Consider the following 27003-nt stretch of genomic DNA (forward strand, 5'->3'; position numbering starts at 1 on the left):
CACAAATGCAAGCCAATTACTTCATTGCGTATTCAACCAGAGAGATTGAAATCAGTTTCAGTGCCCTTTGAATTTGCCGAGAGATACGGTATCCACGAGCTACTTAACTAATTTTCTTAAAAAAGGGTGGTGTGATGACAGGTAATTTTCATCTTAGAGGCTGACTCTAGAACCCAAACCCCTTATCAATTATGACTCTACCTCTGTGTTTATCACTACATATAGTGGTCAACACAATTGTTCACCCTGGTGCTGGTAGCATAGAAAAACAAGTAACATTCCACAGTGGGTCTTTGGGGTGATCATCCTGGATCCCTCCCCTACTGCATGGAATCCCTGCTCTTCCTCTTTTCCCTCCTGCTTACTCTTAGAATTTTGAACTATAGTAATTTGCTTTTCATCTTTTGGGGCACACCCTCCCACCCTGCCCTCAGCCCTGTTCCTTCTCTCATTTTGACACTTTCTGCAGTCTTGAGTAAGAAACTCCTTTCTTAGCTTTAGTCCCATGAAGCTCCCTTTACCTGCAAGAGAGCAACTTTCAGGCCTGTACAGGCTGTGCGAGAACCATACCTGGAAGCCTGGCTGAATCCCATTCCCAAACCATACTGGGAATACTTGACCATTTTGGGAGCTCCTGTTGTACCCTTGGTGAAGAATATGGCCATTGGATCTTGGCTGTTTGTCCTCATGTAGGTCTGCTTTGGAGGGGCAACTCTGTAAGCCATGAAAGAGGCAACAGTGAGATCTAAATTTAGGTTCTCTGACTGAGTGCCTAGGCCCTGGGTTTGGTAATCTCTGATTTTAAAAAATAACAGCTGGTATCTTGATATATTTGAGGATTATTTGTTAGAGGGGCAGCTGCCATTTTTCCCTTAAAGTTTTTTTGCATTAATTTTTGTTGCATAAGAAATATATGATGCATTTATACTCCAGGCTTATTTTTCTCAGTAAAAGACCCTCTTTATTCATTCAATTGCTCAAGTCAAAAATCTGTAGTAATCATTATTGTTCCTCTTTCCCCATCTATCGACTTACCTACCTAGCTATCTGTGCCACATCCTAACCATCGCCAAGCCCTGACAACTCTACTTCCAAAACATGTCACAAGTCTCTCTCTCTTCACTATCCCTAACCAGGGATGGGACTAAGGTGGAGTGAGTGAAACATTTGCCACAAGCATTGTGATATTTAAGGGTATACCAGCAAATTCAGTAGTCAAGATAAATAATATTTTAGTGAAATGTTTTTAAATAATCAAAACTAATACAAAAATCCATGATAAACAAAATATTGAAATTTAAAACAAAGACAGGACAACAAGCACTTCCAAACTGTTCAAATATTCCCAGTATGATTTAGGAATGGGATTCAGGCCGGCTTCAAGATGCAGTCCTCACACAGCCTATAATCCAGATAGGCACTTGCATGACTCACCTTACCTGTCAGCCCAGTCCTGTCCCTGGTTCCAATAAAACTTTATTTATAAAAATAGGCAGCTGATCTGTCATGAGAAGTTTACCAATTTGATTTTTTAATCAAAAAAATTTAAATTATTCAATTGAAAAGAGTATACAATTTATAAAATTATAAACTATGAAAACATTACATAAATATATAAAATAAATATTTGTGGAAATTTAAAACAATTATAAAAAGCATTTTATAATTTAATTAAAAATTATTTTAAAATTAAAATATTATTTCCCTCGATCACTGGATTTTTCAGTGCCCTTTTACATTTTGTGCCTGAGGTGAGTTCCTCATTTGCCTGGCCTGTTTTCAGTCCTGTCTCCACTGCCACCACCATGGTTCACACCGGCACGGCCTCTCATCTGGACGACAGCAACAGCCTTCTCCTGGGTCCCTTTACTATCTCTCTTGTCTCCCATCTTTCAGACAGCAGTTGAGGGAGTTTTACAATTGTGGCTGAGATCAAGTCCTTCCCTTCAGTGTTTCCCAGACGACTCCTACATGACCTGCAAGACCTGCCGCAGTCTTCCCCTCCCTTGCGCTTTGGCCTCCTCTCCTGCTACTCTCTTCCCCACTCACCACACTTTAGGTGCTCTGGCGTTCTTTCTGTTCCTCACACAGGTTAAGCTCGCTCCCACCTCAGGTCCTTTACCTCTGAGTTCCCTCTGCCAGGGACAGTGTTCCCTCAGAGCTTCCAAAGGCTAGCTCTGTCATATTAAAATCTCAGCTTATCCTCACCTCAGAAGTCACCAAATCTAAAATCATTCCCTCATCTCCACATCAGATCAATTTATTTAATTTGCCTGTTTTGTTTTGGAGTTTTTTTTTTTTTTTTTTTTTTTGAGATGGAGTCTCGCTCTGTCACCCAGGCTGGAGTGCAGTGGCACAATCTCGGCTCACTGCAAGCTCCGCCTCCCGGGTTCACGCCATTCTCCTGCCTCAGCCTCTCCGAGTAGCTGGGACTACAGGCGCCCGCCACCACGCCTGGCTAATTTTTTGTATTTTTCAGTAGAGACGGGGTTTCACCGTGGTCTCGATCTCCTGACCTCGTGATCCGCCCGCCTCGGCCTCCCAAAGTGCTGGGATTACAAGCGTGAGCCACCGCGCCCGGCCGGAGTTTCTTTTAGAAACTTTATTATATTGATAATTTATGTGTTTTCTTGTCATCCATTTGTTGTCTATAATATAAAATCCATGAGGGTCAGGGTTTGCCTGTCTTGTTTACTGTATTTTTTTTTTTTTAACATCCCTGGACACTGAAATATTGCCCTCTAAAGACCACATTTATAATTATCAAACTTAATATAGTAGTCCTGCCTTATCTGTGGGGGATACGTCCCAAGACCCTCAGTGGATGCCTGAAACCATAAATAGTACTAAGCCTTATATACACTATGCTTTTTCCTATACATGCATACCTATGATGCAGTTAAATTTATAAATTAGGTACAGTAAGAGATTAAAAACAAAAACAAATAATAAAATAGAATATAACAATGTACTGTAATAAAAGTTATGCAAATGTGATCTCTGTACTCACCTATTTTGGACGGTAGTTGACCACAGGTAACTGAAACCGCAGAAAACAAAGCCACAGATAAGGGGGCACTACTGTATTTGGCTGACTTGAGGATGAACATGGCATCATCTCGCTATTTTAATAAGTATTTCCCCATATCCCAGTGAGAGTGAGGTTTTCTTTTGTATAAACTTAAGGGGAACAAGTGCAGTTTTGTTACATGGATATTTCATGTGTATGTATATATATATATATATGTATGTATGGTGAAGTCTGGGTTTTCAGTGTAAACATCACCAAAATGGTGTACCTTGTACCCATTAAGTAATTTCTCATTCCTCATCCTCTCCCATCCTCTGACCTTTCTGACTCTCCAGTGTCTATTATTCCACACTCTGTGTCCATTTGTACACATTATTTAGTTCCCACTTATAAGTGAGAACATGTGGTATTTGACTTTCTGTTTCTGAGTTATTTCACATAAGATAATGTCCTCCAGTTCCATCCATGTTGCTGCAAAAGACATTCTTTCTTTTTTTTTTTTTTTTTGAGACAGAGTCTCACTTTGTCCCCCAGGCTGGAGTGCAGTGGTGTAATCTCGGCTCACTGCAACCTCGGCCTCCTGAGTTCAAGCGATTCTCCTGCCTCAGCCTCCTGAGTAGCTGGGATTATAGGTGTGTGCCGCCACACCCAGCTAATTTTTGTACTTTAGTAGAGATGGGGTTTCACCATGTTGGCCAGGCTGATCTCGAACTCCTGATGTCAGGTGATCTGCCCACCTTGGCCTCCCAAAGTGCTGGGATTACAGTCATGAGCCTCCCAAAGTGCTGGCATTGCAAGCATGAGCCACCATGCCCGGCCATGATTTCATTTTTTATGGCTTCATAGTATTCCATTATATATAGTCTATATATAAGTTTTTTGTTATGTTTTTTGTAATATGTTTATATTTATATTACCTAATTTTTTACCCTTTCAGAATGAATGTTTACATATGAATTGGAACATAAGACTTTCACTCAGACTGAGAACTTGTAGGTCAGACCAGGGATACTTGTGTTGGGGGTTACTGTGCTTTTTTCAGGCTGGAAATTGCCATTCAACTTTTCATTCTGACCACTCACACCACCTTCTCATATATCACCTTTCAAAGTCAAACATTTTCTTCATTTAAGCATCTCATTTTCAGTGTCCACTTACTGAATCAGCTTCTTGAAATCCAACCACCCATCATAGCTCTTATCTGACACCAGGAGCTTGGTTTTCAAGGCGGGGCAGTCGGACACGGCAGAGTTTACAACTGGGGCCATAGCTTCATCAGCCACAATGCATTGGGCCTTAGACATGTGTAATTGATAGCGAATTTTCTTGGCAGTCAGCTGGGGGCTCCCAGGCACAAAGGTGATTCCTGAAAAAGGCACAAAAGAAGGCTTCATTTTTATCTTTTGAGTAGAGAATTTTTCCTCAAGCATTCTGGCAGGCATGGATGAGGTCTCTCGGTTACCCTCTCTCTTAGGAGTCTCTCTTCTCTGTTGGGTCAGTAACACGATGGCAACTGGGGAAAACAGACAGGCAGGAGACTGAGCCCACTGAAACAATCCAGTGATCAGTGGCTCTGTTGCTGTTATCCTTTCACCTCAAGCAGGTCCTGAGTTTATATGGCTAAGTGTCAGACCACCAGTTACTTGAAATATAGCCTAATTTTGAAACTGTGATGCAAAGGGATTATGAAAACTTCCTCTTTGTTGTTTTCTCATGGCTTGAGAATGGCTTTTGCTGTGGATTTCTGGATTTGCACTGGAGAAAAGACAAAACAAAAAGACCTTCCTGCCTCTTTTCTTGGGCTGTTTCTATAGATTCTTCTGCATCCATAGAACACCTATTGTGGACCTCCTATGAGACTGGCATATGCTGGTTGCATCTGTGTGCCAGAGGCTCTTCTGACAGACGCTTCTTTTAAGTTTTCAAGCTTAAAGAGCTAGAATACTTCTAGGATTAACTGGTGATGACCTTGCTTGTCTTGCAGTAATGCTTACACTCCCAACTACAGACCTATTGATTTTGGAAAAGGATCTGGCCCAGTGTGGGCCCTTCCCACATACTGCACCTTCATCTTCTGTTTTTCACACTGAAATCTCTTGGGCATCATAAAATGTCATTGTTCATAATAGCCCAAATGTGGAAACAACCTAAATATCTATCAACTGATGAACTGATAAATGAAATATAGTATATATATTTACACAATGAAATACTATTAATTCATAAAAAGAGTGGCGTACTGACACATGCTATAACATGGGTGAACCTTGAAAACATTATGGTAACTGAAAGAAGCCAGGGACAAAAAGCTAGATGCTGCATTCTATTTGTAAGAAATATCTGGAAGAGGCAAATCCAAAGATAGGAAGTAGATTAGTGGTTGCCAGGGTTTGCAGAGAGCGGGGAATAGGGAGGGACTGCTAATGGGTTTCTTTTTGGGGTGATGAAAATCTTCCAGAATTAGACAGTGGTGATGGTTGCCCAGCAACCATCTAAAAACCATGGATTTGTACACTTTTAAATGGTGAATTTTATAGTATATAAATTATATCTCCAAAACAAAGTCATAGGAAACAGGATCTGGCATGGAATGGGGAGTTTATCTAATTCGAGTTACTCACTGGGCTGATGGGAAGGCTGAGGGACACAGTGGAAGAGACTTGTTCAGCATCACTGATTGCTATCTTATAGCTATCAAGTTATCCTTTAGCATTGAGTATATATATATATATATATAGGAAACTATGCAATTGTGGGTGACACAAAGAAGTATCTTTCTTTAAATAACTGCAAACACTTTTAAGTGCCCCCACCCTTAGATGAAGCATTTGAAGGGGAGTGCCAAGTAATGTTAATTTATTTTCCCTATTGATTAGTAAGAACTCTTTCTATTAAGGCCATTGACCACTTATCTTTCATAAGTGTTGCAAATATGTTTTCAATTTTGGCATTTGTCTTTGCCATGGTCTGAATTTGTGTGTACTCCAACCCAGATTTATATGTTGAGATTGTAAACTCCAAGGTGATGGAGGTGAGATCTTTGAAAGGTGATCAGATTGTGAGTGGAGGTCTCATGAATGGGATTAGTGCCTTTATAAAATAGGCTCCCAAGAGATCCCTCATTCTTTCCATCATGTGAGGACACAGCTAGAAGGAGCTATTTCTGAATCAGAAAGTGGGCCCTCACTGACATTTCATCTGCCTTGATCTTGGACTTCCCAGACTCCAGAGTTGTGAGAAATAAATTTCTGTTATGTATGAGTTACTCAGTTGATAGCATTTTGCTATAGTAACCCAAGCAGACTAAGGCAGTGTTCAAATTTCTTTTGTGGTGTTTTAAGAAAAATACTAGAACTTTATAATAGTAGAAACTATATCTAAAAAAGAGTCTAACAGCTTTTCCTTTTGTTTACAGATATAATGTTAAAATTTCTTGTGATAATGTCAGCATAGTTTAAAAGCCAATTTAACTTTATCATGTTGAGTAATTTATAATAATTGAGAGCTCTCTCATTAGGAGAGATGCATGTGTTGTTAGAGCCATCACTGTGCAGCTTTCTGGATGCCACCAAAAGGGCACATCAGATGTAATCACACAGACAGATCTCACATATATGGAGAAGGGAGGAGTGCACCCTAGTCCCTCCTCCAAGTTGGCCACACAGATGCTCCTTATACATTATAGTGATTTTTTTGATGAATGAAATTTTAAAAATTTCATTAAGTGTAGTACATCTTTTTTTTCCTTTTTTGTTTGGGTATCTGGTGTCATATTTAGAAAGCCTTTCCATGAGTTTATGTACTCACCTATATATTCTTCTAATACTTAAGTCCTTTTCTAACATTTCAATTTTTAATGGTTCATTTGAATTTATTTTGGCACTTTATTTGGAGGTAGAGTTAGGACATTTAATGTTTTCAAACAGTTATCTTTAAATCATTTAAGAATTAATCAATGCTTTCATTAATGGCTTGAAAAGACCTGATAAATTCTTCTTCTTTTTTATTTTTTTTTTTTAAATAGACAGAATCTCATTCTGGCACCCAGACTGGAGTGCAGTGGTGTGATCTTGGCTGACTACAAACTCCACCTCTCGGGTTCAAGCGATTCTCCTGCCTCAGCCTCCGGATTAGCTGGGATTACAGGTGCCCACCAACACGTCTGGCTAATTTTTGTATTTTTTTAGTAGAGACAGGGTTTCACCATGTTGGCCAGGTTGGTCCTGAACTCCTGACCTCAGGTGATCCTCCCACCTCGGCCTCCCAAAGTGCTGGGATTACAGGCGTAGCCACTGTGCCTGGCCGATAAATTCTTATATATACTTTGGTCTGTTCTGAGCTTTCAATTTTGTTTTCATCCATTTTGCCTTATACCATCAATAAGCAATTTTAATTATTGTGAGTGAAAATGATAGCCCCACTTTGGACTGGTATGTGGCTAAGGAAATCACTATGTATAACTTGGCCTCAGGTAGGAAGAATTTCTGGTGACCCAGACTGAAGTGGTCCCTGTCCTTTCTCAGACATGGATCAATTGTCCCTCAGGATAACTCAGTCCACTGGGAACTGGGGAAACACTGGGAGCTTGGATAGGCCTGAGGGTAGGGTTCACTCCCTTCCTGTCTTCTGCATGCTCCCCATAACTGACAGCTGGCATTCTCAAAGACACCTGCTCTTTGCATCACTTTTCAGTTTTTTTTTTTTTAATCTAGCATCCCTGTTAGCAGGCAAAGGCAGTAGGCCGGGCCAGTTGTGGCAACTCCTAATGAGTTTGGCCCATCTCAGAGGTACTTTGTTTTTCATAGGCACCTTCCAACTACCAAAAAATATATGCCTAAGAATAGAAAGTCAGGTACTATAGCAGATAAAGAGGAATGACATTGGGGGTGGGCTCCTTTCCAGTATCCTTCACTTCTCACATGTGAAGGGGCTCTTGATTGAGGCATTTCCTGTTTATGTTGGAGGAGTGAACCTCAGGGGCATGGGTGGGATGTCTACAAAGAGCAGCTCTATTCTGGCCGATCCCAAGCTCATTCAGGGTGACTCTCAAGGACTCTCTAATACTGGATGTAGAGCAGTGGTCCCCAACCTTCTTGGCACCTGGGTTTCGTGGGAGACAATTTTTCCACAGACTGGGGCAGGAGGATGGTTTTGGGATGATTTGAGTGCATTACACTTATTGTGCACTTTATTTCTATTATTATTACATTGTAATATATATTGAAATAATTATACAACTCATCATAATGTAGAGTCAATGGGAGCCCTGAGGTTGCTTTTCTGCCACTAGAGAGTCCCATCTGGGAGTGATGGGAGACAGTGACAGATGATCAGGCATTAAATTCTCATATGCGGCGCACAACCCAGATTCCTCGCACACACAGTTCACAATAGGATTTGCACTCCTGTGAGAATCTAATGCCACCTCTGATCTGACAGTTGGCAGAGCTCAGGTGGTAATGCAAGCAGTGGGGAGTGGCTGTAAATACAGATGAAGCTTCACTCATTTGCCCTCTGCGCACCTACTGCTGTGCAGCCTAGTTCCTAACATGTCACAGACTGAGGTAGAGGACCCTTTAGAGATATTCCCACCTTCTCTTTTTTTTTTTTTTTTTTTTTTTGAGACAGAGCCTTGCTCTGTCACCCAGGCTGGAGTGCAGTGGCACAATCTCAGCTCACTGCAACCTCCGCCTTCCAGGTTTAAGCAATTCTTGTGCCTCAGCCTCCTGAGTAGCTGGGACTACAGGTGTGTGCCACCACATGCAGCTAATTTTTTTTTCTGCTTTGTGTTTTTTTTAGTAGAGTTGGGGTTTCACCATGTTGCCCAGGCTGGTCTCAAACTTCTAAGCTCAGACAATCTGCCTGCCTTGGCCTCCCAAAGTGTTGGAATTACAGGTGTGAGCCACTGTGCCCAGTACCCCCACATTCTCTTTTTTATAGATGGAGAAACTGAGGCCCAGAGAGGGCAAGATGTACATGCTCTATCTGTGTTTTGATGATGACTATGTTAGGACAGAGGTCTACAGTTCCTTGAGGTGATAAACAGCCTATGAGCTAAGGGCTCTGTGGATTATTTACGCTTCACAACAGTTCTGTAAGACTGGACTGTAACAGTTCTATAAATATGGACTATTACTGTCCATATTTAATAGACAAGGAAACTGAGATTCAGAGAGGCATAATTTACAGAGGTGGTAAGTGGTGGAGCTGGGTTCAAATCCAGGCCTGTTTAAAGATCCCCCACACTGTGGGAAGAATTCAGGCATCAGATGGAGATCCCTCTAACATCTCTATTCTGTGAATAATTGAGGCTGGGATTCACATAAGCCTCCAACCCCTGGGGTCCCTCTCCCATGCCTCACCCAAGCGCACACAGGCCAGGCAGATCCAGTAGGCTTCAGGTGTTGGGGGCAGGATTATCATCAGCCGGTCTCCATGGCTGAGGGCACAGGTGTTTGAGAGGATGCTGGCGGCCTTCTTGGAGAGTTGAGTCATCCTTTCAAAGCTCCATTTGTCCTCTTCTCCTTTGGCACCAACCTTCCAGAGGGCGGGGTAAGGCCCTCTGAGTCCGTCCTAGGCAGGGTGATGTTTAAAATATTGAATATTAGTCAGAGTGGACATTGGCTATGGGAGGCCACTGTTGCCAGATAGCACCCTCAAGTGGCTAGATCTTAAGAGGCCAGGATGCCTGGGCTTAGGGGGAGCTACTGTTTCTCAACTGGCACAGAAATATTTACTGTTTACTGACATGGCAGTACTGGTGGGTTTCAACATAATGTCAGGCATAAGCCTAGGGAAGAACCTCTGGAGAGAACTCAGCATGTAACGTGAAACCAGCCCTGCCCAGGATGGCAGAGATTTCTCTGGGCATAAATCCCACTACTGGGTGTCTACCCAAAAGAAAACAAATCATTATATAAAAAAGACACCTGCATTCATGTGTTTATGGTAGCACTCTATTCACAATAGCAAAGTGATGGAATCAACCTAAGTGTCCATCAGTGGATGACTGGATAAAGACAATGAGGTATATGTACAACGTGGAATATTACTCAGCCATGGAAAAGAATGAAATCCTGTCTTTTTCGCAACATGGGTGGAGCTGAAGGCCATTATCCTATGGGAAATAATTCAGAAACAGAAAACCAAATACTCCCTGTTTTCACTTATAAGTGGGAGTTAAACAGTGGGTACACACGGACATAAAGATGGAAATAATAGCCATTGGGGAGGCTGGAGGGGAGTGAAGTTTGCAAAATTACCTATTTGGTACCATGGTCACTATTTGGGTGATGAGTACACTAGAAGCTCAAACCTCACCATTGTGCCATCTATACATGCAACAAACCTGCACGTGTACCTCCTGAGTCTAAATTTTTTTAAGAAAAGATTTCTCAGGGCATGATCCTGTAAGTAGAGAAGAGTGCCCTCCTCCTAGCCCATAGGATTCTATTCCTGCCTTCAAATATACCTGTCTTCCAATGCAACTTATTTTTCAGTGGGACAAGTTTTGAGGGGGAAAGAATTTAATTTCCAATACCTTTTAGTGAATGCATGGATGAAGTTACCTAGAACTTTCAAAGCATTTCCATTCTAGCTGAGCCTTCTCCTCCTTGACAAACAACAGGGGTTTGTCCTCTTCTCTCCCTGAGTATGGAGGGAAGGAGGGCTCTTTTCTCCCTTTTTTCCTTCTTTCCCTCCTTTATTCCTTTTTTCCTCCTTTCTGTCCTCTCTCTCTCTCTCTCTCTCTCATCTCTTTCCCCCATCACACGCCTCTTTCCCAATCCCTCCTTTTCTACTGTCCTACCTTCTGAACTTAATTTCTTTCTTCCTTTACAACTTTCTTCTTCCCTTTGTCTCTTTCTCTTGCCTTTCTTCTCTTTTTCTCATCCACCCTGGAGCAGCCCATAGAATTGCTACTTTGTTCTGACCCGTTTAGAGTTTCTTCTTCTTCTTCTTCTTATTTATTATTATTATACTTTAGGTTTTAGGGTACATGTGTACAATGTGCAGGTTTGTTACATATGTATCCATGTGCCATGTTGGTGTACTGCACCCATTAACTCGTCATTTAGCATTAGGTATATCACCTAATGCTATCCCCCCCTCCCCCCACCCCGCAACAGTCCCCAGTGTGTGATGTTCCCCTTCCTGTGTCCATGTGTTCTCATTGTTCAATTCCCACCTATGAGTGAGAACATGCGGTGTTTGGTTTTTTGTCCTTGCGATAGTTTACTGAGAATGATGGTTTCCAGCTTCATCCATGTCCCTACAAAGGACATGAACTCATCATTTTTTATGGCTGCATAGTATTCCATGGTATATATGTGCCACATTTTCTTAATCCAGTCTATCATTGTTGGACATTTGGCTTGGTTCCAAGTCTTTGCTATTGTGAATAGTGCCGCAATAAACATACGTGTACATGTGTCTTTATAGCAGGATGATTTATAATCCTTTGGGTATCTACCCAGTAATGGGATGCCTGGGTCAAATGGTATTTCTAGTTCTAGATCCCTGAGGAACCACCACACTGACTTCCACAATGGTTGAACTAGTTTACAGTCCCACCAACAGTGTAAAAGTGTTCCTATTTCTCCACATCCTCTCCAGCACCTATTGTTTCCTGACTTTTTAATGATGGCCATTCTAACTGGTGTGAGATGGTATCTCACTGTGGTTTTGATTTGCACTTCTCTGATGGCCAGTGATGACGAGCAGTTTTTCATGTGTTTTTTGGCTGCATAAATGTCTTTTGAGAAGTGTCTGTTCATATCTTTTGCCCACTTTTTGATGGGGTTGTTTTTTTCTTGTAAATTTGTTTGAGTTCATTGTAGATTCTGGATATTAGCCCTTTGTCAGATGAATAGATTGCAAAAATTTTCTCCCATTCTATAGGTTGCCTGTTCACTCTGATGGTGGTTTCTTTTGCTGTGTAGAAGCTCTTTAGTTTAATTAGATCCCATTTGTCAATTTTGGCTTTTGTTGCCATTGCTTTTGGTGTTTTAGACATGAAGTCCTTGCCCATGCCTGTGTCCTGAATGGAATTGCCTAGGTTTTCTTCTAGGGTTTTTATGGTTTTAGGTCTAACATTTAAGTCTTTAATCCATCTTGAATTAATTTTTGTATAAGGTGTAAGGAAGGGATCCAGTTTCAGCTTTCTACATATGGCTAGCCAGTTCTCCCAGCACCATTTATTAAATAGGGAATCCTTTCCCCATTGCTTGTTTTTGTCAGGTTTGTCAAAGATCAGATAGTTGTAGATATGCGGCATTATTTCTGAGGGCTCTGTTCTCTTACATTGGTCTATATCTCTGTTTTGGTACCAGTACCATGCTGTTTTGGTTACTGTGGGCTTGTAGTATAGTTTGAAGTCAGGTAGTGTGATGCCTCCAGCTTTGTTCTTTTGGCTTAGGATTGACTTGGCAATGCGGGCTCTTTTTTGGTTCCATATGAACTTTAAAGTAATTTTTTTCCAATTCTGTGAAGAAAGTCATTGGTAGCTTGATGGAGATGGCATTGAATCTATAAATTACCTTGGGCAGTATGGCCATTTTCACAATATTGATTCTTCCTACCCATGAGCATGGAATGTTCTTCCATAGAGTTTCTTATTATAACAATGAGAATTGGCAGGGATAGGATAGGCCTTCCCCAACCCCTTCTCCTCCCATGACCAATAACAACAAACACAACTATATCTCTCCCCTGCCACTAATTTTTATTTTCTTGTCAACCACATTTTGATATAGTTCAGGCCTAGGCCATCAGAGATAATTTTATTTATGTGACCATGGAAGTAATTTTTTTTTTTTTTTGAGACAGAGTCTTGCTCTGTCACCCAGGCTGGAGTGCAGTGGCATGATCTCGGCTCACTGCAACCTCTGCCTCCTGGGTTCAAGCAATTCTTCTGCCTCAGGCTCCCAAGTACCTGGGACTACAGGCACACACAGCCATGCCAGGCTAATTTTTTGTATTTTAGTAGAGATGGGGTTTCACCATGTTGCCCAGGCTGGTCTTGAACTCCTGAGCTTAGGCAATTCACCTGCCTCAGCCTCCCAAAGTGCTGGGATTACAGGCGTGAGCCACTGTGCCTGGTTGTAATTTTCATTTTTGTTCTATAATATCGTTGTGCGACCCAAGTAAGAGCTCTGCTCACATCACTCAAGCACCTTTAGTGGTTTGCCACAGCCCATCATATCAGGTCCAAATTCTTTGGCTTCCTGGTTTTTTTTTTTTTTAGGGTGATATGTAGGGAAAAGAAAGAGAGATCAGACTGTTACTGTGTCTATGTAGAAAGGGAAGACATAAGAGACTCTATTTTGGAAAAGACCTGTAATTTAAACAATTGCTTTGCTGAGATGTTGTTAATTTGTAGCTTTGCCCCAGCCACTTTGACTCAACCTGGAGCTCACAAAAACATGTGTTGTATGAAATCAAGGTTTAAGGAATCTAGGGCTGTGCAGGATGTGACTTGTTAACAAAATGTTTACAAGGAGTATACTTGGTAAAAGTCATTGCCATTCTCTAGTCTCAATAAAGCAGGGGCACAGTGCACTGCGGAAAGCCGCAGGGACCTCTGCCCTGAAAAGCGGGGTATTGTCCAAGGTTTCTCCCCATGTGATAGTCTGAAATATGGCCTCGTGGGATGAGAAAGACCTGACTGTCCCACAGCCCGACACCCGTAAAGGGTCTGTGCTGAGGTGGATTAGTAAAAGAGGAAAGCCTCTTGCAGTTGAGATAGAGGAAGGCCACTGTCTCCTGCCTGCCCCTGGGAACTGAATGCCTCGGTATAAAACCCGATTGTACATTTGTTCAATTTTGAGATGAGAGAAAAACTGCCCTATGGTGAGAGGTGAGACATGTTTGCAGCAATGCTGCCTTGTTATTCTTTACTCCACTGAGATGTTTGGGTGGAGAGAAACATAAATCTGGCTTACGTGCACGTCCAGGCACAGTACCTTCCCTTGACTTAATTATGACATAGATTCTTTTGCTCACATGTTTGTTGCTGACCTTCTCCTTATTATCACCCTGCACTCCTACTACATTCCTTTTTGCTGAAATAATGAAGATAATAATCAATAAAAACTGAGGGAACTCAGAGACCGGTGCCAGTGCAGGTCCTTGGTATGCTGACTGCCGGTCCCCTGGGCCCACTGTTGTTTTTCTCTATACTTTGTGTCTTATTTCTTTTCTCAGTCTCTCGTCCCACCCGACTAGAAATACCCACAGATGTGAAGAGGCAGGCTGCCCCTTCATGATAGAATTTACTGATGAACAGACTAGTACAAATGAAAAACAATGAAAATACCAAGAGTTTATGTACGTATGAAGAAACACACCCTACCACACGATGCCATTGAGTGTGCGAATTGGCACTTTTTTTGTAGAAGGCAATCCAGAAATGTGTTTTCCAAATGCTCGTGTAGTGCATTTGATGGAGTAATTTCACTTCTGGTAATGTAAACGAAGAACAGAATATAGATGCACAAAGATATTCATTTCAGCCTTGCTTACAATAGCAAAAAAAAATTTGTAAACTACTTAAAGGAGTAACAATAAAGGATAGATTAAATACATTTTGGTTCAACACTCAATGAAATACTTTATAAACATAAAGATATTAAAGTATTAAGTAGAGTATTTATTGGTGTTGAAAGGTAGTTTTCATATCATATTGTTTCCACATTATATTATTTCTACAGTGCATTGTTTCTACATCATGTTATTTCCACAGCATAGTGCTTTCACAGCATAGTGTTTGGAGGAGAAAAAAGCAAGTAGCAAGTCAAGTAACAACTGTGATTCCAGGTTACAAATAGTTATATATAGAATGACTCCATTTTTGTGAAACCGGATGATCTATAAAAATCAGTAGAAAAGAAATAAATATGAAAATTACCAGTGGTTATCTTTGGGTAATATTCCATATTAAAATTTTTTCATGTTTACCAGTATTTTCTAACAATTCTATAATGAAGTGCTCTTTAATGATAAGGGTTTGGAGCAGATGATTTGTAAAGTTCCTGCTGACTGACGTTTTGGGCACAAATAACTCTCGCTGCTCACCCTCCACACGCACTGGATTCTCCTGCGCGCACCACCAGCCCCACTTGACAGAGGGAGGAAATGAGGCTCAGAGAGTTAAAATGACTTGCTCCAGAGTCACCTAGCCAGAGAGTAAGCAAGGCCACTCCATGCAGCAGGGCCTTTCAAAATTAGACTGCTTCCTGCCTGTTTTCTCCTCATAATTCAATACTCTTCCCTCTGACCCTGTACCTAGCCAAACTGTTCCTGAATACTCTTTCTTCTCTCCATCATGTCTCTACTCATGTGGTTGTTCCTGCCTACACAGTCTTTCCCTTGTCTTTTTGTTGAAATTCTTCTCATTCTTCAGGATGCAGTAAATACCACCTCCTTTATCAAATCTTTCTAAATTCCATTATCCAGAGGCGTACTTATTTCCTTTGGCATTTCTTTTTCAGCACTTTGTGGCTATCATTTGCTTTAAAGAAAAACACTACACAGTAAGTTCCTTTAGTGTTTGGCTTCTAAAATTTTGTATGTGCTAGAAGATGCTCAAAAATGTTGGTTAATTAGAATCATATCACTCTGACAATAATATTACTAGTGATAATAAAAGCTAACTTTTATTGAGTGCTTTCAGGGTGTTGAGTCCTGTGCTAAACACTTTTTATTGATTGTCTGATTTAATCTTCTCAACCACACTGTGAAAAACACACTATTAATATCTCCATTTTACTGATAACAAAACTAAGGTCCTAGAAGGCAAATAACTTGTCCAAGTTTGCATAGTTATTTAGCAGCAGAGCCAGGATTTCAGTATAGAACCATCTGGCTGTCAAGCCTATGTTCTTAGTCATTTTGCTATAATTTCTTTTCTCTGAATTTGCACTTTCTGGTGGCAGCCATAGAAGGATTTGAATCTCATAATCTTTGGACACTTTACCAGTTGGCCTTGGCCAAAGTTTCCAAGTTAGAAAACAACAAGTTTTACCTTTTCCAGCTGGGACCACTGATCCAACACATCCTTTGCAAAATTAAAGTTCTGAGAAACTGCTTGGACTAGGCACCTGGAGTCAGGAGGTCTGATGGTCTGAGCTGCACATTTTCGGTTTGGATAGCAGCAGGCTCCAAATCCCAGTCTGAAACTCTGGACCAAGGAGAATAGTTGAAATCGGCCTAGCATTTGGGTCAGACAGGGAACCACCTAGGTAAATTGAGGAAAAGACAGGGAGTAATTGAGCAGCTGAGAGAGATAATCACTGAGGTTGTAGTGCTGAGAATGAATCCATAAGGCAAACAATTTCCTTATGAGTACAAGCAACAGTCAGATCATTGGAGACGAAGCCCATGAGCTCAGATACTTACCAATTCCAAGAGGAGTTTCTATGGGGGGCTTCAGATGTTGGGAGGATGGTAGAGCTGTTGCCTTCTGTCTCCTCTAAGAACTGCTTACCTCTTATAGTTTAGTTGCCAGCTCTGGGGAAAAAGGCATTTCCTTGGTGCCAGCACAAACTAAGTCCTGGCTCACTTTCATTGGCTCTGAAGCCTAAAAGTCAATCTCTTTTGTTTCTGGGAGATAAAATCTATGGGCTGTGAGCTAAGTTGAAGCAACGGGTGTGTCTTGCTTTCTGATATGATGTCAGGAGAAATAGGTCACAGACTACTGTGCTAAGTGTGGTGAAAAGATGATGGACACAGAGTTTAAATAAGATTTTGTTGCTTACAAAATCCTGCACTGCAGAAAGGGAGAAGGGGGTTGCTCATCAGCCAGGTGAGGTAACCACACCCTGCCTCTTTAACCCACTGAGATGACAGGACTTTTTTTTTTTTTTCAAATAAATAGGCACATCTAAGGCCCTCTAGAGATTGCCTGTCAAGGTAGTGTAGGTGTAAGTCTTGTAACAATCAGGTAGGGAGCCAGATCTCATGATCCTCAGCCGGGGGGTGGGGTGTGTGGGGGAGGGTCCACCTTGGAGTCTCAAATTAGCAAAACTAAAATTTGAAAGGGGGTGCTTATAATATATATTTAAAAGAGGTCACAATATTTGTTTAATAAAATATTGAAGATTTATCATTTTGTGAAGATTTTAACTTTATTTATAACTATGTGAGGTGTAACTTGGTTACTGGGGGTTGATGTTCTTCATCACAATTCCTATCCATGTTTCCAGTCACCAGAGGGAGTAAAATAATGTCAGCTTTGGATGATGGGTTCACTTATTCGCATTCCAGAAATCTGAGATTTAATGGTTTCAATTTGATGATACTAACATTGTAACTATATCTAATATTAGAACTAAAATATTCCAATAAATTATCTAGTCTAAGTCCTGCCTAAAACATCACACTGCCTTTAAGATGAATAAACTCCTTATTGTGGTGCATTGGTTAGATATAGGTTTGGCTGCTTAACGAAGACACAAAATAGTAAATTTGTTTCTTCAATTGACAGTCTGAGCATATGCAGTGAAAAGCTGTTCGTATTAGTCAGGGTTCTCCAGAAAAACAGAACCAATAGGAAATAGAGAAATAAAGATGAATATAGATACAGATATGTGAGAGGGGACTTACTAGGGGAATTAGCTCATATGATTGTGGAGGCTGAGAAGTCCCATGATGTAAGCTGAAGAACAAGAGAAGTTGGTAGTGTGGCTCAGTCCAAGTTTGAAATCTTTAGAACCAGGGAAGTCAATGGCCTAACTCTCAATCTGAGGCTGAAGGCCTGAGAACCTGAAGTTCTGATGTCCAAGGGCAGGAGAATAAGGGTGTTCCAGTTCCAGGAGGGGGAGAGGTAGATAGAGAGAGACACGCATGAGCGTGCGCGCGCACACACACACACACACAGAGGGAAAGAGAGAGAGAGAAATTTTCCCTTTCTCAGCTTTTCATTGAATCTAGGCCCTCAGCCAATTAGATGGCACCTACCACATTGAGGGTGGATCTTTCCCACTCAATCCACCTACTCACACACCAGTATCCTCCAGAAGCACCCTCACAGGCACATCAAGAAATGAATACTTTACCAGATATCTAGGTATCTCTGAATCCAGTCAATTTGACACCTAAAATCAACCATCACACTGGTTTAGTATCTTCACCCTTTCAGGGACCCAGGTTCTTTCTGTAATGTTGCTTCACCATCTTTAGGGCATTTCTGAAACAACTTGCCATCATGTCCATATTCCACCCAGTGGGACGGGAGAGTGGTGAGGGGAAGAACATTCCCCTCGCCTAGGTGAATAACTAGAAATTTTTACACATTACCTCTGCTCATATTCCATTGGCGCAGACTTAAGTTATGTGGCTTCAAAAAGAGTCTGGGAACTGTGATCTTTAGTCTGAGTGCCTATATGCTCAACTAAGAACTGGAGATTCCCTATGTGTGAGAGAGATGTGGGCATGAATACTGAGAGACAACTAGCATTTTCCATCACAGTCTATTCATCAACTATCCATGAACACACATGGAACAGTTTTCTCATTTATAGAATATTCTCCAAGAAGCATAACCTCTAAGTCTCGCAGAATTGCTACATCTAACTCAAAATTCAAGATGGAGGGTATTGCTCAGTTCTCTTCAACCAACAGGGATGGGGTCCCTGCCATATGGCAAACTAGAAACTAAAACATATGTTATCTCTACTCTCCAAACAACCCACTCTATAAGTCTGAAGTGGGAACCATAAAATTGCATGGAAAACTCCAAGACTGGAAAGAGAAAAATGAGCATTACCCAGCTGACTTGGGCCCAGCAATACCCAGTTGTCAAATCCTGCTGGGCAGGAATGGTGAAAGCATACATCCTGGCAGTGTTTGGGTTCTCAGCTCATTTGGCAAGTGTTAATTCTGCTTTCTGGGAGGCAATCTCACCTTTGCTGTCATCTCTACATTTGGCTTGCCTTCTGGAAAGCCATTTCTTGCTTGTGATCCTCTTTGGCCATATCTGAAGTGGCACTGGTGAATATGCCCTTCTTGAGGACAGCATGGCTTTTGTAGCCCACCTCATGCTGGTACAGAATTGGGGTCTCAGGAGTTCTATTATGGGTCAAACTAGTCTATGTATCAGAAAGTCCAGACTTATGAGTATTTTTTTTGTCATACAATTCCCTCAAGCATTTGGCTTCTGGTCTATTTTCCTCAGATAAATTCCATGTGTAAATAGACATAATCAAATATTTTGTCAAAACATAGCTTTCAGGCCTGGAAAGTATGATCTTCTATATACTGGCTTCTGCGCTTCACCAATCCTCCCTACTAACTTAATGGTAGCTACTTTGAGACAATTCAAAATTATAGGTTTGGGCAAAATTGGAATGTAACCAGTTTCCCTTTAGGTTTGCTCTATGGAGAAGGTGACTGAGAAATCCTAGGTACGTTGTCCTGCTAAAACTATCTCTATTTCTTTTATAAATGTTTTATAGTTTTCAGTTTACAAGTCTTTCAGCTCTGTGGTTAAATTTATTTCTAAATATCTTAATTTATTTTTCGTGCTCTTGTAAGTGCAATGGTTTCCTTGATTTCTTTTTCAGATAGTTTGTTTTTAGTGTATAGAAACACCACTAATTTTTGTATGTTATCTCCTGCAATGTTACTGAATTAGTTTATTAGTTCTAACAGGTTTTTGATGAAGTCTTTAGGTTTTCTCTATATAAGATCATGTTTTCTGCAAACATTGGCAATCTAACTTCTTTCATTTTGATTTGGAGGCCTTGTATTTCTTTTTCTTGCCTAGTTGCTCTGGTTAAAACTAACAGTGTTATGTTGATAGAAGTGGTAAGAGTGGGCATTCTTGTCTTGTTCCTGATCTTAGGGGAAGGGCTTTTAGCTTTTAACTGTTGAGTGTAATGTTAGCTGTAGGCTTGTATATATGGGTTTTATTATTTTGAGGTACATATATGTACCTTCTATATGTAATTTGTTGAGAGTGTTTAATGTGAAGGATGTTGAATTTGTCAATGCTTTTTCTACATCTGAGATGATCATATGGTTTTTGCTCTTCATTTTGCTAATACAGTGTATCATATTTATGTAAAATTTTATCAAAGGCAAAATAATTCCATAGTGACAGAGAACAGATAATTAGTTGCCTGGGACAGGGGAGAAGCAGTTGGATTGCAAAGAGGGACAAAGAGTACATTTTGAGGGTTATGAAAATATCCCATATCTTGACTATGGTGATGGCTATTATTGATATAACTTAAAAATTAATAAGCTATTTTCATTTTCTAAAAGTGATAAGAAATCAGAAAAATGTAATAACAACCAAGTCCAAAGATAAACTCTATACCAAAAATGCATTCAAATGAGTAAAAATCAAAGATTTAAAACTTTATATAATCTGCATTTTCAAAGAAAATGGTATTTTCTGAGCACAATACTACATAATCAATCTAGAAATTTTGGTAATAGAGATGTATTGGGAAAAGGAAAGGAAAATTATCTTGGTCCCTGTGAATAGGTGTTTACAGTATTTTGTGGTATTTTTATGTAGCAGTTTTTCACTCTACGGGCAGAGCATATGTACTTTTAATTATACTATATAGGAACTCCTGGTTTCTGCTTTCTTTTATCTGACATTAGCTCAAGATTAGCATCTCTATCCTAAAATGTCTTTGAAACATGTGAATTTTAAGAACTGCCTAATAGTCCACCTTAAGAGTGTAAAATAATTTAATAATTCCCCTACTACGTATAATTTAGATTATTATATACTTTCACTATAATAAATAATGTCCTCCTATAAGTTCTTTGAATGCACAACTGGTTATTTTGCTAGGGTAGATTACCAGAGATGAAACTATACTGAAAAAAGGATATGAATATTTTAAAGCCTTCAAAGATATATTTTATTATTCAGCTGCCTTTTAGGATGCCTGTGAGAATTCACGATACCACAGTATACAAAAAGGCCCACTGACTACTAAATATATGCTATTTCTTTTTTTTGATAGAAAGGATTTCTTTCTTTCTTAATAGAAGGAATGTGTACATTGAAGTTTTAAAATTGAGATTATACAGTTGTCTTCCTCACTGAGGTCTTTACTAAAAGATTATTTTACAAGTTTGCTTTGATTCAGACATAAATTAGTGTTCATGCTAGTAACTTGACGGGAAACAAAAAGAGGGCCTAGGTTTTCTTTTGGACATTCATGAATTGTCTGGGTTAAATCCTTTGGGAAATAGCCCAATATACATCTGACCAATATGAAAGAATGGAAAAATTTAAAAAATGCAAATAATGATCAAAATTTTATATTGAAAAAATAATATAGAAATACATTATAGATATAACAAAAAAACAGGTGGCTGTTATTATAGTTGTACTGGGATTATTCCATTAATCCATGCTTCTAATACCATTTCAGTTTTTGTTCAACATTCACTTTCATTTTGAAACAAGGCACATAATGTAAGGTTTTTAAGTATATAAAAGACTTCATACTAGAGGATTTTTGTATATTATACGATTAAAACTCTGAAAATAGAAGCTTATTAGAAACACAATCCCAAATGACCACCACTAAGAATTCACCTTCACGTTTCATAGTATTGCACCTAAACCAATTAATAGAAGCTATAAAATTATTATGAAAAAAGATACAAAATTTCTGGGACATATTATCATCACAAAAAAGACAAACATACTGTTTTACAAAGACTGGATTTTACAGGTATTTTAAGAGAAAGTAAACTCATAATGTAATGTATACTGATCCACATTCAAGCATTAGTTTCTTGCATATAAAACCTCTCTGAACTCTTACAACACTTATCTTCAGCACTCACTGCTAAGGCACATAAAGTATGTACTTTTGGGAAAAATATACTGTCCTTGAGCAGGCACTTTCTGAATGGGAGCAGTAGCTCTGAGCACAATGATTAAAGATGGGGATCAAATGGACAAGAAGGACAAATGCCATTTTGTCACTACTTGGGAAAGCATCCCCAGTCGTGGTCACTCTGGTTCCATCTGGCAACTATCTGGACACAGATAACCATAGTGGACTCTCCTACCTAGATTAGATCCAACAGGGCCACAAAAGCTGCAGGTCTCACGGTGGTTGTCTGAACTGTGAGAAACTGAAAAGTATGGCAGAGCGAAGATACAGAAACAATTAATTTGAAAGCTAAGAAGAGAGAATTAAAAATTTCCTAAGGTATCAGGCATGAAAATGAGAGGGGAGACGAGAGAAAATATACTTTTCTCTATGAAAAAACTTAAGAGAATATGGAAAGGGAAAGAAATAAAAAATACATGAAGAAGGGTGAGATATAAACCTTTTTAAAACCTTTTTAACCTTTGAGACCACAGGTCATAGCATTCTTTACATGTGGTAGTGTCACATTTTTATGATATACCACATAATGTAGTGTCAAACAGTGTACCATACATTCTCCCATGTACTACAAATTCTACCATATGTGGTACACTCCATTCTTATACATTCTTATACATGTGGTAGTTTCACATTTCTTACACCCTCACAAATAATGTTACAGAATCTTAGACTGTCAACATTGGAAGTAATCTTTATGTTCAACCCCTCATCCAGTGTTTAACTGTACTGCTACAGATCAACCTCAGCAAGGAGTTACTAATTTGATTTAAAAAGACATGTAGGTATTATTTCAGTGGGACAAATTCTGCACAAGTGATGCACAAAATACATGGAAATATGAGCTACTGTCCAGTATGGAAATATTCTATAAGGTAGGTCAACAGATAAGACCCAGTTCTTTCCCTTGCAAAACCTGTGACTTTCTAGAGGAGGCAAATTTATAACAAATTAACTGCAATTTAAGGCAATGAACTCAAATGCCCCATGAGCAGTATAAACAAAGCACCACAGAAACACTTGCAGAGTGTACAGATCCCTTCTGGCTAATCCTGAAGATCAGAGCTACTTAACAGCGTGAAGGATAAGAGTTGGTCTCAGTCACAATCCTAAGCAAATTAACACAGGAATAGAAAAACCTAATATCGCACTTTCTCACTTATAAGTGGGAGCTAAACATAGAGCATCCATTGACATAAACATGGGAACAGTAGACACAGTGTACTAGAGTGGGGAAGGAGGGAGAGGAGCGTGGGTTGAAAAACGACCTATCGAGTACTATGCTCACTATTTAATTGCAGTATACCCATGTAACAAACCTGCACATGTACTCCCTGTATCTAAAATACAAGTTAAAAAAAAAGTTGTCCTCAGAAGGCTCAGGGGAATTTTGAGAGGCGAATGCAGCCATGAGCAAGGGTGGAGGTGGGAAATGCAAGACAGGTTAATTTATCCAAATGCTCAAAGGTGCTAGGAAAAGAGAAGTTAGATGACCTATGAAAAATGCAGCCTAGATAGAAGCAACAACAACCAACAACAAAACTCCCAAAACTCTAAGAATAAATGTTTTCAAGATATTTGCGCTTTTAAAAGATTCAAAAGAAACAGAATAGGTTCTTTTGATTATTGGAAGTATTCAATTGGCCTAACACTGCCTAAATGATAGGGTTGTTCCTGAACACTGGACCTTTCCAGATCCCTCCATAGGCATCTGGGCCATGGTGATCAGAAGAAATCTATTAATACTTATCTTAATGGGAAGTCTCTGATCAACTCCCTTTTTCTCTTTCTCTCTCCCTGCCTTGGGTAAATCAAGAGATGACAAGTGACACATTTCGCAAAGGAAATGACAATAATAATTCACCTCCTGGTCATATGTGATTCCCCCACTACAAACATTCCAGCAGAATATAGCCATTTATTTTGGTATCTGATGGGTTTCTTAGGGCTCTCATCAAACCGGTTGAACAGGGAATCCCTAGGGGCAGCCTGCCAGAGCAGAAGAAATGGGGTGACTCAGATGTTGCTAAAAATCAACAAAATCAAAATGACAGAGTGCAAAGGACATTTCACTTTTTTTCCATAAGTTATTGGGGTACAGGTGGTATTTGTTTACACAGACTAGTGCTAAAACCAATGATTAAGTACTAGTGTTCTTGGGGCTGTCAGGCTTTCACAAACATAAATAATGTACTCACAGGGAAACAAGGTTCACACAGGTTGGACCCCAAACTTGCAGAACTTAAAACAGGATCTTGCAGAGGGCTTCCAAGAATGCCCATGATGCTTATTAAATAAGATCCCTTATGTTTTAAAAACAACTTTATTGAAATAGAACTCATATAGCTTACAACTTCCCCATTTCAGGCATACAATTCAATGGCTTTTAGTATATTCACAAATCCTTTTTTTCATGTATATGTATCACACTTTATCCGTTCATCCGTTGATACTTAGGTTGATTTCATATTTTGGCTGTTGTGAATAGTGCTTCAATAAACTGGGAGTGCAGATGTCTCTTTGACATACTGATTTTCTTTCTTTTAGGCATATACCCAGCAGTGGGATTGCTGAATCATGTGGTAGTTCTATTTTTAGTTCTTTGAGGAACCTCCACGCAGTTTTCCATAGTGGATAAACTATTTTATGTTCCTACCAAGAGTGAGCGCTCGCATTTCTCTGTGTCCTTTTCAGCGTTTGTTATTTTCTGAGTTTTTGACAATTGCCATTTTAATTGAGGTTAGATTATATTTGATTATGGTTTTGATTTGGATTTATCTGATTAGTGATGTTAAACATGTTTGCATATAACTGTTGGCCATTTGTATATCTTCTCTTGGGAAATGTCTATTGAACTCTTTTGCCCATTTTTAAATTGGATTATTTGGAATTTTTGTTTTTGAGTTCTTACATATTCTTGTTAGTAATCCCTTGTTGGATGAATGGTTTGGAAAATTTTTCTCCCATTCTGTGGGTTGTCTCTTCACTTTATTTTTATTTTTATTGATGTGAAGAAGCTTTTTAGCTTGATGTAATTCTATTTATCAATTTTTGCATTGGTTACCTGTGCTTTTGAGGTCTTACTCAAGAAATCTTTGCCTAGACCAGCGTTCTAAAGTATTTCCCCTATGTTTTCTTCTCGTAGTTTCATAGTTTCCTACATGTAAGTTTTTAATTCATTTTGATTTGATTTTTATATATGATGAGGCATAGGAGTCTAGCTTTATTCTTCACGTATCTCATTTTCCCAGTACCATTTATTGAAGAGACCGTCTGTTCCCCAAGGTATATTCTTGGTGCCTTGGTCAAAAATGAGTTGGTTGTAAATGCAAGGATTTATTTCTGGGTTCTCCATTCTGTTTCACTGGGCCATGAAATCCTTCCTTTTCGATATTATAAGTCACCATTTTCAGCTTTCCATCCTGTCAACCTTGCTGTATTTGGGCCAAGCAGGGCATGCAGGACCCAGAACTTGGTGTGGACAGGTGGGGCCAGAGCCCCTGTAGGCTGCTCAAGAAATCTGCACTGAGGTCTGCAGGGAGGACTAAATCCCCATAGATGACTCCACGAAAACACTGTTAGGTAAACCACAGTGTGAAACAGCTTGAGAAATAGAATCTGTGTCATATCCAACATTTACTCACACTCATGACTGCATGAGCGGGATATTTGAGCAGGCATGCACACAGAATTAAATATTAAACTAGGCATGCAAACCAGAGAAGACATACAGGCAGAATGTAAATTCTGTAGATACTAAGAGTACTCAGTCCAGAAGGACACTTGTTTTTATACCAGAAAGGACCTACCAGAAAAGACAAAAAGTATTTTGTCATCCCAGGATGGAGGTATGGTCTTTTACTAAGGCAGCCTTATCCCAACCAAATCCCAAGTCAAGTGAAAAAGCCTCTACCAATAGGAAGAAGGCTTAATCTAAGAGAACACTCACCAGGAAAGAAAAGGTGAGCATGAAAGTGGAAAGGTCAAAGAGCCCGAGTGTGTGCTCTACACAGGTTCCAGGAATCACCGATTCCTTCCAATGGTGATCTTGTTCAAATCCCACTCCTGACACCATATATATAAACCTAGACACCAAACAGAGAGAGGCTCTCTGAGACAAAAAGTACTTATTTGGGAATAAAGTGTTGCAGTGAGGATACACCTGTCATATTAAACGTGTGCACTCACAGAGGTAAAGGAAGACAAAGGTTTTTACATAAAATTAGGAGGATTACTTAATTGTTTTGGAAATAATTATACTTGGCTACAAAGATCAATAGAAAGTGTCTACAGTCCAAGGTTGGATAGGCAGTTGCTGTGCAGATGTTCTTGTAGAAGTATTTCTTGCGTACTTGCAAAAGGTTGTGGGTTTTGCAGTCTTTTTGTGATAATTTTTGTTACTAGGCATACAAGCATGAAAACTTTATGGCCTTTGCTGGCTCTATTAGAATTTTAAAAAAATTAGTAACTCCATTTAAAATAATTTATTTAAATAGGTTTTGGGGGGGAACAGGTGGTGTTTGGTTATATGAGTAAGTTCTTTAGTGGTGATTTCTTAGATTTTGGTGCACCCATCACCCGAGCAGTGTACTCTGTACTCAACATGTTGTTTTATTCCTCAATCTTCTCCCACTCTTTCCCTCAAGTCCCCAAAGTTTATTTATTATTCTTATGCCTTTGCATCCTCATAGCTTAGCTCCCACTTGTGAGTGAGAACATATGATGTTTTGTTTTCCATTCCTGAGTTACTTGACTTAGAAAAATGGATTAAAATTAGTGGCTCTGTTTTTTTTTTATTTTTTTTATTATACTTTTAAGTTTTAGGGTACATGTGCACAACGTGCAGGTTAGTTACATATGTATATATGTGCCATGTTGGTGTGCTGCACCCATTAACTCGTCATTTAACATTATTACACTTAAACCTGCTAGCAAGCTTACTAAGGCAGCCTTATCCCAACCAAATCCTAAGTCAAGTGAAAAAGCCTGTACCAATAGGAAGAAGGCATAATCTAAGAGAACACTTACCAGGAAAGAAAAGGTGAGCCATGAAAGTGAAAAGGTCAAAGAGCCCGAGTGTGTGCTCTATATAGGTTCCAGGAATCA

The 27003-nt window shown here is 39.7% G+C and overlaps 1 protein-coding gene across 1 annotated transcript in view; it reads right to left on the minus strand.

Moving 5' to 3' along the window:
* Window positions 1-16492, minus strand: part of ACSM6 (acyl-CoA synthetase medium chain family member 6) — a 34337-nt gene extending 17845 nt beyond the window's left edge. Inside the window, exons 1-5 of the mRNA XM_032136263.2 lie at window positions 16427-16492; window positions 16053-16265; window positions 9394-9604; window positions 4190-4397; window positions 571-714 (exon numbers count right to left, since the gene is read on the minus strand). Of these exons, the coding sequence (XP_031992154.1) occupies window positions 571-714; window positions 4190-4397; window positions 9394-9604; window positions 16053-16244 (755 nt within the window). The 5' untranslated portion in view covers window positions 16245-16265; window positions 16427-16492. The remainder of the gene's footprint in view (window positions 1-570; window positions 715-4189; window positions 4398-9393; window positions 9605-16052; window positions 16266-16426) is intronic.
* Window positions 16493-27003: the final 10511 nt, after the last annotated feature.

This window comes from Hylobates moloch, unplaced genomic scaffold, assembly GCF_009828535.3.
Source record: "Hylobates moloch isolate HMO894 unplaced genomic scaffold, HMol_V3 SCAFFOLD_3, whole genome shotgun sequence".
Lineage (NCBI taxonomy): Eukaryota > Metazoa > Chordata > Mammalia > Primates > Hylobatidae > Hylobates > Hylobates moloch.